The following is a 12,321-nucleotide window of genomic DNA, read 5'->3' as shown; positions in this document are numbered from 1 at the left end:
ATGACTGTTCACCCTCGGTAATTCCCGAGGAAATCGTCGGTACCCAACAAATAACCCCTGGAAAAATTATCGACGGTTTCGTCGGTAATTCCCGAGGGTGTACAGTCCATAGCATTTTACCAATTTTTTGGGCCCCACAAGTCCCCTAAGGTGTGTTGAATGCAAAAACATGCAAAATAGGGATTCTATAATTATAATAAGGAGACAAAATCCCAAAATTTCATAAAAGCATCTCAAATTTTGCAAAAAAAATGGATGACTGTTCACCCTCGGTAATTCCCGAGGAAACCATCGGTAACCAACAAATAACCCCTGGAACAATTATCGACGGTTTCGTCGGTAATTCCCGAGGGTGTACAGTCCATCACATTTTACCAATTTGTTGGGCCCCACAAGTCCCATAATGTGTGTTGAATGCAAAAACATGGCAAATAGGGATTCTATAATTATAATAAGTAGAGAAAATCCCAAAATTTAATAAAAGTGTACCAAATTTTGTAAAAAAGTAGGATGACTGTTCACCCTCGGTAATTCCCGAGGAAATCATCGGTACCCAACAAATAACCCCTGGAAAAATTATCGACGGTTTCGTCGGTAATTCTCGAGGGTGTACAGTCCATAACATTTTACCAATTTTTTGGGCCCCACAAGTCCCCTAAGGTGCGTTGAATGCAAAAACATGCAAAATAGGGATTCTATAATTATAATAAGGAGACAAAATCCCAAAATTTCATAAAAGTGTCTCAAATTTTGAAAAAAAATTGGATGACTGTTCACCTTCGATAATTCCCAAGGAAACCATCGGTAACCAACAAATAACCCCTGGAAAAATTATCGACGGTTTCGTCGGTAATTCCAGAGGGTGTACAGTACATCACATTTTACAAATTTGTTGGGCCCCACAAGTCCCATAACGTGTGTTGAATGCAAAAACATGGCAAATAGGGATTCTAAAATTATAATAAGTAGAGAAAATCCCAAAATTTCATAAAAGTGTCTCAAATTTTACAAAAAAATAGGATGACTGTTCACCCTCGGTAATTCCCGTGGTAATCGTCGGTAACCACCAAATACCCTATGGAAAAATTACCGACGGTTTCGTCAGTAATTCCCGAGGGTGTACAGTCCATCACATTTTACCAATTTGTTGGGCCCCACAAGTCCCATAATGTGTGTTGAATGCAAAAATATGGCAAATACGGATTCTAAAATTATAATAAGTAGAGAAAATCTCAAAATTTAATAAAAGTGTATCAAATTTTGTAAAAAAATAGGATGACTGTCACCCTCGGTAATTCCCGAGGAAATCGTCGGTAACCACCAAATACCCTCTGGAAAATTACCGACGGTTTCGTCGGTAATTCCTGAGGGTGTACAGTCCATCATATTTTACAAGTTTTTTGTTCCCCACAAGTCCCATAACGTGTGTTAATGCAAAAACATGCGAAACAGGGATTCTAAAATTGTACTAAGGAGAAAAAATCCCTAAATTTCATAAAAGTGTCTCAAATTTTGCAAAAAAATTGGATGACTGTATTCCCTCGGTAATTCCTGAGGAAACCGTCGGTAACCAACAAATTGACTCTGGAACACTTACCGACAGTTTCGTCGGTAATTACCGAAAGTGTACAGTCCAAAATATTTTACCAATTTTTTGGGCCCCATAAGTCCCCTAAGGTGTGTTGAATGCAACAACATGCAAAATAGGGATTCTATAATTATACTAAGGAGAGAAAATCCCAAAATTTCATAAAAGTGTATCAAATTTTGTAAAAAAATAAGATGGCTGTTCACCCTCGGTAATTCCAGAGGATATCGTCGGTAACCTACAAATACAATCTGGAAAAATTACCGATGGTTTCATTAGTAATTCCCGATGGTGTATAGTCCATCACATTTTACAAGTTTTTTGCATTCAACACACGTTATAGGACTTGTGGGGCCCAAAACTTGTAAAATGTGATGTACTGTACGCCCTCGGTAATTACCGACGAAACCGTCGGTAATTTTTCCAGAGGGTATTTGTAGGTTACCAACGATTTCCTCGGGAATTACCGAGGGTGAACAGTCATCCTATTTTTTTGCAAAATTGAGACACTTTTATGAAATTTTGGGATTTTCTCTCCATAGTATAATTATAGAATCCCTATTTTGCATGTTTTTTCATTCAACACACCTTAGGGGACTTGTGGGGCCCAAAAAATTGGTAAAATGTTATGGACTATACACCCTCGGGAATTACCGACGAAACCGTCGGTAATTTTTCCAGAGTGTATTTGGTGGTTACCGACAATTCCCTCGGGAATTACCGAGGGTGAACAGTCATCCTATTTTTTTGCAAAATTTGATACACTTTTATTAAATTTTGGGATTTTCTCTACTTATTATAATTTTAGAATCCCTATTTGCCATGTTTTTGCATTCAACACACATTATGGGACTTGTGTGGCCCAACAAATTGGTAAAATGTGATGGACTGTACACCCTTGGGAATTACCGACGAAACCATCGGTAATTTTTCCAGGGGTTATTTGTTGGTTACCGACGGTTTCCTCGGGAATTACCGAGGGTGAACAGTCATCCAATGTTTTTGCAAAATTTGAGACACTTTTGTGAAATTTTGGGATTTTCTCTCCTTATTACAATTATAGAATCCATATTTTGCATTTTTTTGCATTCAACACACCTTAGGGGACTTGTGGGTCCCAAAAAATTGGTAAAATGTGATTGCCATAGGATTTCGGTAATTACCGATGAAACCTTCGGTAATTCTTGAATAAAAAACAAGTCATTTTTTCACTTCTTCCAACACTTTTTTCTTTTTACTTTGTTATTTGAAATAATGTATATTAATCCAATCCACGTACAAAAATAATTAATTTCATTGCTACTACATGTAATTCTGTATAATATCAAATGTTTAATGAATCTAAAGCCTATAAATAGACACCTACTGAAGTTGTTTTAAACGTTTTAGCAACTCTATTTTGTCGTCTTTAAGGGGCAAACAATGAAATATAATCTAGATTTTCCATGTACATATAGAGTTGTTAAACATAAATTAAAAATAACATAAAAAACTATGACACCTGCTGCGACATTACAAAGCCACTAATATTTTACAACGAATAGAAAAATACAAGTGACAGATATCTCAAAATAGGTAATAGCAACATATCAAATGTTCAATTTTTAAAACAATAAGTTTTTGGTTCATCAACTCAAGGCTAATATTAGTAGTGCTTCTCAAAATTAAGAAAAGTTACAACCATGCAAAAAGAAAAATAGATGCGAGGAATTTATAGACACATTTGTTTAATGACTTCGCCCCAAAACTTACTATGCTAGTTCCTAGAATCTTACAGTTAGAAGCATAAATTAAGGAGGACATTTAAAATATGGTGAGCTCAGTAATATGTTGAAAGTGTTTGGTGGTGTTGCAAAGATGGAAATTGAATGCCAAAAGACTAAAGCCAAAGGTCTAACTCCACACTAAGCACCTAAATACAAAAGATAAATAAATAAATAAATAAAAATAATGGGAAAACACTGAGAAAACAGAGAGAAATATTATATATACTATTGGAAAAAAAAAAGGAAAAGAAAAATAATAAAAGGACATACATTTATCTAAACAAAAAGAGTGAAAATCATTGAAATACCAAAAAAAAATATACAAGTACTAAATTGCTAGAAATGTCAAAGGAATTCAGCAACACCTACTTCCCTGATTTTTTACTGATCAACTCCTTCATCCTCTCCACAGCGTATATGGAGCAAGTCCATAGCTTAACTTCCTCCTCACTGCCTGAATCTATTTCATTATTAGCCACAATCAATTTGGGAAGCTTTGAACTGTATTTCAGCACGCCAAGTTGCTGAAGAACCGCTGGAACAACATAATCGACCATACTAGTAATGCATATCCTTGGCCTTGGAATGCACCCCACAAATCTATAGCAGATATTTGTTCTCTTTTGTACAAGAATATTTGGTGTCCTTTGTACACTAAGTGATCCTAGAAGCCTAGAACATTTAAAGGAAGTCAATATACAGAACTAGTTTCATTTACATATAGCCCATAGAAACTTTTTATGCAGCCATCTAAATGTATTTTTCTATGTAACAACTTGGTACATATGACATAAAACTTTAAAACAATGAGTTTTCAAACAAAACCTTACATGAATGCATTACAAAGCAAGTATTGTGTGCTAAGTGACAATAGATATATCTTTCTACACTCATGTAACCTTTTATAAAGGGGGTAACCCAATCAAGCCCAAGCATGTGAAATTTCAGACAACATTCCTATAGTATCAGACTTGCAAACCTATATTAATCATAATGAGAAACAAGATCATATGCAATTGAATAAGAAATTAACTTATTTCTTATATAAAATAAATGTTGTTTACCTTAACTTTGTAGTCAGGATAGTCATTGAGAGCCTTAAGCAAGGATGGAGTGTTAACCTTAGCAATCCAACGAGCAGCAACAACTATCCCAAAATATGCAAAAGCCAAAACCAAATTGCTTATCCCACCATCATGCAAAATAAAAGAGAGGAAAGGTACAACTACACCACTAGCTGCTGTTAGTGCATCTTTGATTCTATGGGTTCCACGAATCAATAAAAGGAAGTATTTTGAATCTTTATCAAAGGAAGCATTTTGAATCTTTATCACATATAGTTGTAAAAGTAGGCTTCAGGAGCTGCAAGCATTATATTACTCAGTAACTGATATTAACCCACATCCAAATCTAGATTAAAAAGCCTGATTCAAGGGTAATTTAGGCATTCTGATTAAGAATGATTTGAAGCTATACATACCCCAGCTTTGGGCTTCTGAAGGAGCACATCTTCTTAAGAGTAGCCGGTGGATTCTAAAAACACCAGGAACGGCTTCTTTGAGAAAAGAATATACACTTGCAACTTGCAGTTACAATGCCTTAAGAAATAATTCAATTTAGCAATTATTTAAGGCCTTTGAGCTCTACATTGTCAGTATCAGCATATAAATTTGCAAGTTGCAAATTACCCTACAATGCATCAATTACATATCAAGGCCACTGATATAGCAATATTAGCTAAGAATTCACACAGAAAAAATTAAAAAGACGTAAATTTGATTTTTCACGGAGGGATGCTTTTTCACGGAGGAAAGGAAAAAAGAGGTCGAGCAGGATTTTAATGGGATTATTTATGGGTTTTCTCAGGCAAGAAGAAAGAAAGGAAAGCAGAGGTGCAGGGACTCGGAATTATTGGCTTTGAGAATGAGAAAAGGAAAGTAAAGTAATTTTTTGTTTTTATTAGGGGCAAAATAGGAAGCAAGGGGTAGATAAAAAAAACTTGACAAAGAAGGGGTAAATATCATTAACCCTTTATTTTTGTGGGTATTGGGCTAAATTCCCCTAATATATATTCAAAATATATGTTGGAAGCCCACATGGTTTCTGATAATGGAGACCTGAACTTCAAAGGATTATTATTGACATCTTAAGTTTTCAATTTTTTGAACCCAAATAAAAGAGAGAGAGAGAGAGAGAGAGAGAGAGAGAGAGAAATTTTCAATTTATTACACTTTCTACATCCTGCTGGCCATATCAAGCTCAATCTTAGTACAATAGTTTGCACACAAACTGTCAATCAAGAGTGAACCATGTGAAATTTCCAGTAAAATGGCCTGAAAATAAGAAAGAAGAAGAGCCATAATGAGAACACATGCCATAAAAAGCAATTTTGCGTTTTCTGCGAGCGGTAATACAATGATCACAAGGATATTGATCAAGATCGAAGACTTTGCATGAGTATGTTTTTGATTGGAGGTTAATTGTATCCTTCAAACTCCCACCTTCTATAAGAAATTCATGCATATTAACGGCCTTCACACGTACTCTGATAGACTCCAAATTTCGGAGTTTGAATTGCTCTTCCATATGGTCAGTCATAGGCTTCGTCAATTTTGCACTTGCAGTACGCCGTTCATAAAACCACCTTTACAGTAAATTACGTATGTGCTCAATTAATGCTACTATTGATATTTCTCTAGCATCTAACAAAATACCATTCAAACTTTCTGCAATATTGGTAGTCATGATAGTGTACCTTCTACATGGAAAAAGAGAACATACCCACCTTGTAGGGTCACATGGTCGAATGTACTGAGCAGCCTTACTGTTTTTTGTCTTAATTTGTCCCATATAAAACTCAAAATCTTCAACCAAATATGCACTAGCTGCGAGCATAAAACATTGTATTATTGTTTTATCTTTCACATGTCCATTTGCTTTAATATTTCTGCTTATGTGGTACGTGCAGAGCGCATGATATGCGTTGGGAAAAACTTTGCGTAATCCCTTTTCAATAGCGGGGTATCTATCACTTACAAATACCAAATTTGAGAAATCTCCAATGGCATCCTTGAGGTTTTGGAAAAACCATGTATATGCTTGCTCGTTCTCTCCATCTCCAATGCCGAAAGCCAAATGATATATTTGCTTATTGCCATCCATGCCCGATGCAATATACATGTACCTTTTGTATTTTCTTTTCAATGTAGTCGTATCAACAGCTAATATGGATCTTATGTGGGATATAAATCCCCTAATATGAATCATTCTGATAATGGAGACCGGAACTTCAAAGGATTATTATTGACATCTTAAGTTTTCAAATTTTTGAACCCAAAAAAAGGAGGAAAAAAAAAAGAGAGAGAGAAAGAGAGAAAATAAAGTCCTCAATTTTCAATTTATTACACTTTCTACGTCCTGCTGGCCATGTCAAGCTCAGTCTTAGGACAATAGTTTCCACACAAACTGTCAATCAAGAGTGAACCATGTGAAATTTTCAGTAAGTTTAGTAACGGAACTCACCAATACCAAGCCAGATGAAAATCTTCCTTGAAAAATATGTCAGGGACTTGAAACAACATATTTTTTAATGAGAATTTCTCCACCTATTTATAGGTCTTCCTATTTGGAAAAATGAGCGCCAGGTTTTCCACAAAACCTAGCAGTTTTGGAACCGTAATTTTATTTTTTTATCAATATAAATTTCATTATATAATCGGATAGATATTTACTTTAAGGTTTGAACTCTATATCTAAACATGTATTCTCGTTTATGAATATAGAAATCACTCGAATAGTGATTTGAACATCTAATTTTTGATTGGGTGCTTTTGAGAGAATGCATTTTTTATTTTATTTTATTATTTTATTTTTAGTATGGGGTCCAAGTGAGAGTGAGAGTGCACATGTTGATCCGAAATGTTGGATCAGGCTTGGCCTACCTCAAGCTTGGGTCGTCATATATTGGTTTGACCAGAAATCTGAGACCCTTGACTAGAAGCTCAGAATTTTAATTATTATTATTATTTTTTTAATGAATAATTCAGAATAATTATCCTTTTACAAATTCCCTTCGGAATGTTATCACTAGTAAAATTTCCCATACGACAATTCCAAACTTATTAAATATGACAAACAATCAAATCTTATATGACCAAAATCTACGCACATATATTATATATAATCATAGGTAACCTGTAAAAGAAATTAGATAATGAAGATCACACAAAGATGCAACCACAATTAATTATTTATACATATGCTGATCATACAAAGATGCAACCGCAATTAATTATTTATAAAACTTAATTATGGGTTATAGTTACTTTGATAAATTTACATTACTATTTGTTATTTTTGCCTCAGGTCTCTAATATTAATTATTTATATTTGCAGTTTTTTAATCGATATTAATTTCATTATATAATTAGATAGATATCCAAATTAACGTTTGAACCATAGCTCTAAATGTGTATTTTCACCTACAAATAAAAAAATCACTGGAATAGTGACTTGGGTGCTTTTGTAAGATTGAGTGCACTTTTTTTTTTTTTTTAAACTGTGTCGATGTGAGAGCGGACATGCTGCACGGAATTGTTGTATCTTTGGCCGCTGCCTCAAGCTTGGGTCATCATATATTGGTTTGACCAAAAATCTGAAACTCTTTACTAGAAGTTCAAGATTAATTATCTACTTTTTTGTTTTTTTTTTTTTAAAGAATAACTCAGAATAACTATCCTTTTATAAGTTCCGGTCGGAATCTTAATAACTAGTAAAATTACCCATAGAACAATTCCTTATATGTTCTGCAAAAACAAAAATCTATGCAACATACATTATATATAGATATAGCTAGATAATGTGTAAAAGAAATTAGATTATGAAGATGCAGAATCTAATCATACAAGGATGCAACCAATATTTAATTATTTATAAAACTTAGGGGGTTACAATTACAATGACAAAGACAAATCGACATTACTATTTGTTATATTTGCCGCAGATCTCTAATATTTCATTTTTTTTTTTTTTTTGGTTGTGAGTGGTGATCACAAGATCATGCAAATATAACAATTTGCAGAAAAATTGATCAGATCTTGTTGTTAATTTATTATTATTATATATTATTTTAAGATCCATGCCGGCTGATACACCACCTTAACTACTGTATGGCCGGTGTGGAGAATCTATATAACTTTCATCAATTTGTAGTATACATATGTATTTTGGACTATAAAATGGGGTTTATAATTAGGAGGTTCGAAAACAAATTTAATTAGATGTGAGATCCCACATCGGTTGGAAAGGAGAACGAAGCATGCCTCAAAAGAGGATGTGGATACCTTTTTCTTGCGACGCGTTTTGACAAAACCATGCGGGCTGCGCCCAAAGTGGACAATATCGCATGCGGATGGACTGGACTGTTACAGATGGTATCAGAGTCAGTACCCAAATCGGTGTGCCAACGAGGACGTTGGGCCCAAGGGGGGAAGATTGTGAGATCCCACATCGATTGGAAAGGGGAACGAAGCATGCCTTAAAAAGAGGGTGTGGATACCTTTCCCGAGCGATGCGTTCCCATGAGGGAAAGTAAAATCAAGGGAAAGTAAAACCGTGAAGGGTAGGATTGGGCTCACCACCTAGCTTCCAAAGCAGACAATATCGTGATTAGGCCTGGAAGCCCGTGCCAGTGGGACTGGTAGGTAGGGGTTGTAAGAGGATTCTCCCTAACCATTGCGACGCGTTTTGACAAAACCGTGCGGGCTGGGCCCAAAGCAGACAATATCGCATGCGGGTGGACTGGACTGTTACAGATGGTATCAGAGCCAGTACCCGGATCGGCGTGCCAACGAGGATGTTGGGCCCCAAGGGGGGTGGATTGTGAGATCTCACATCGGTTGGAAAGGAGAACGAAGCATGTCTCAAAAGAGGGTGTGGATACCTTTCCCTTGCGACGCGTTCTGACAAAATTGTGCGAGTTAGGCCCAAAGCGGACAATATTGCATGCGGGTGGACTGGGCTGTTACAAGGAAAGTAAAACCGTGCGGGCTGGGCCTAAAGTGGACAATATCATGATTGGACCTGGAAGCCCGTGCCAGTGGGACTGGTAGGTAGGGGTTGTAAGATGATTCCCCTTAACTACTGCGACACGTTCCCATGAGCGAAAGTAAAATCGTGAGGGGTAGGATTGGGCTCACCACCTAGCTTCCAAAGTGGACAATATCGTAATTGGACCTGGGAAGCCCGGGCCAGTGGGACTGGCAGGTGAAGGGGTGAGACCCTTAACCATTGCGACGCATCTTGACAAAATCGTGCGGGCTGGGCCCAAAGTGGACAATATCGCATGCAGATGGACTAAGCTGTTACAGATGATATCAGAGCCAGTACCCGGATCGGTGTGCTAGCGAGGACGCTGGGCCCCAAGGGGGAGGATTGTGAGATCCCACATCGGTTGAAAAGGAGAATGAAGCATGCCTCAAAAGAGGGTGTGGATACATTTCCCTTGCGACGCATTTTGACAAAATCATGCGGGCTGGGCCTAAAGCAGACATTATCGCATGCGGGTAGACTGGGCTATTACAGATGGTATCATAGCCAGTACATAGATCGATGTGCCAGCGAGGATGCTGGGCCCCAAGGGAGGAGGATTGTGAGATCCCACATCGGTTGGAAAGGGGAACGAAGCATGCCTCAAAAAGAGGATATGGATACCTTTCCCTTGCGACGCGTTCCCATGAGGGAAAGTAAAATCGTGCGGGCTGGGCCCAAAGCAGACAATATCGCATGCAGGTAGACTAGGCTATTACAAAAAGTGGCGTGGACATTAGGTTTACTTCATTTTAGCATGGAGTAAAGGGTTTACTCTATTTTAGCGTGGACCTTCAACTCTGCAAATGAACAGGGCATGAACCCATGCTACATTGGTATGGAGTTACTGTATGTTAACATGGATCTGGGTCTTCATCCTGTATTTGCCAAAATTGCTCCAAACTTGGTCTTTTACTCAACAACATACAATCAAGTCCATTGTCAAGCTCAACTTCAAAAATTTCAATAAAAAGCATAAAACATAAAAGAATATTTGAGTTTTTAAGCTATTAATCAATTATTAAAGGTCAAATAAATGAGTAAAAATCTCACTTATCAAAGTGATGGAAACTTATAGAAAAAAATAAGGAAAGAAATTTATTGAAACTTTAAAATTATTTTATTTAATCAATTAATTATCATTTTGACCATAAAGTTTGAAAAAAAAAATATTGGATGTACATTATATTTTTTTAAATAAATAGACTAGTAGTAATAGCTAAAAGTTATAATTTTAATGTTATTGGTAAAATATATGCAAAAAAAAAATACATATCTTGTAAAATTATTTGTTAATTAAAGATATATGATACAACTATTACAATTATATTATGATTTGTAAATATCATTTCAGTACTAAATAGAGTGAGTGGTTGAAAACTATTACTTTTTTTTCTCATTCTTAATTTTATATGTGTAATATGAAAAATAACAATAAAAAATATATCTTTCTGAAAAGTTTTTTTTTTTTTAACACGTATCTTGTTGATAATTTAGCACCCAATTATTAGCATACCAACCATATGAATCTAGCAATTATTTCCTATCATATAGTTTACTTATTTTCAATTGATATGTGATATGCAATGATATTCAACTTCAGTTTTTTACCCCTGAATTAAATTTGATTATGTACAAAAAATATTAATAATATCAACATGTTATTGAAATTTAAAAATAATAACATACATGTAATCTATATCTTTTAATAATTAATTTATGTTAAACTACTATATTTTATCTTTTAAAGTAAACTAAACTGTAATAACATTTCTAAAATTTGTTGCTAATTTAAAAAAAAATTTAAATTTAGTAGATATTTCCAAAATCAATGGTAGAAATTTAGGAAATTTTAATAAATATTATGAAAATTTTGATCTAAAAATGCAGGAATTGACATGGATATGTAAAATTATAAACAAAAAGTTATTGACAATTTCGATAAAACTTACAAAAATTTTACTTTAAAAAAAAAAAAAAAAGATTTCCTATCAATGTATTGGAAAAATGGAAATTTTGATTAAATATGGCAGAAATTATAAGACAGAGCCATGATCGGAACTTCAGTTAACGGGGTCGCAAATAGTAAATGGTTTGAGATCGTCAAAAGGGGTCACAAACAGTGAAATTGCTAAATGGTTTGAAATCATCAATGAAAAGATTATAAATTATTCACGACCCAGTTAAATCTCAAATGCACAAAAGCATTGTTATTTTTCACTATTGATGAATATTACCCATGAGACCCTTGTTTAATGTTAATCAATAATTAATTACGTTTAAATGAATTTTAAGTTTTGAAAAAAACTAAATTCTTATAAAAAAAAAATGAACTCTTAACATAACTAGTTAATAACTCATACGTAAATATAGATCCTGCTGGTAAAGATTGCCAGTGGTGACAAAATATCATTTCTAATGCACAATGCCCCGTTGAACTGGGGAATTACTTGACTCATTTGTCTGTATATACCAACTTTAGGCCTCTCAGCACATTCTGGCTTTTTGGCCACGCCAATAAACTCCTTTTCAACGGTATTTTGTCAGATCCTACCAATTTTACCCTATAGAATTTTATATTGGGATGAGAAGAATCTTTGAGACATCAAATATTGTCTTCATTTGGTCTTGGTTTGTCATGACATAAGTGTTTGATGACTTTAGTGATCTTCAGCCAAGCCAGATAAAAAGTCCAAATTTCCAATACAGAAAGTACCCATAGCTTTCATCGTCCAAAAATAAATAAATAAATAAATAATACCCACAACTTCATCCTCCAATAAAAAGAGGCATCATTGTCTTGCTTGGGCCACAGATCAACGTATCCGTTGGTGAAATTTGACTGAACTGACCATATTTTTATTCCGGGGAGGCTTATCC

The 12,321-nt window shown here is 35.0% G+C and overlaps 1 protein-coding gene across 1 annotated transcript; it reads right to left on the bottom strand.

Annotated features, from left to right (window-relative positions):
• Positions 1-3,681: 3,681 nt before the first annotated feature.
• On the bottom strand, positions 3,682-4,818 carry LOC125420627 (uncharacterized). Its single transcript, XM_060813541.1, has 2 exons — positions 4,419-4,818; positions 3,682-4,026 (listed from the first exon to the last, which is right to left on the bottom strand). The coding sequence occupies exons 1-2, from the start codon at positions 4,442-4,444 to the stop codon at positions 3,720-3,722; spliced, it is 333 nt and encodes a 110-aa protein (XP_060669524.1). The 5' UTR covers positions 4,445-4,818; the 3' UTR covers positions 3,682-3,719.
• Positions 4,819-12,321: the final 7,503 nt, after the last annotated feature.

This window comes from Ziziphus jujuba, chromosome 12 (assembly GCF_031755915.1).
Source record: "Ziziphus jujuba cultivar Dongzao chromosome 12, ASM3175591v1".
NCBI lineage: Eukaryota > Viridiplantae > Streptophyta > Magnoliopsida > Rosales > Rhamnaceae > Ziziphus > Ziziphus jujuba.
This window is presented reverse-complemented; position numbering and strand designations above follow the sequence as displayed.

Bases quoted from the DNA above. Each gene is read 5' to 3' on its own strand.
- LOC125420627 (XM_060813541.1), bottom strand. From the start codon at position 4,444: ATGACTATCCTGACTACAAAGTTAAG. The intron at 4,027-4,418 runs GTAAACAACATT...TAAATGTTCTAG, and splicing joins ATCCTGACTACAAAGTTAAG to GCTTCTAGGATCACTTAGTG.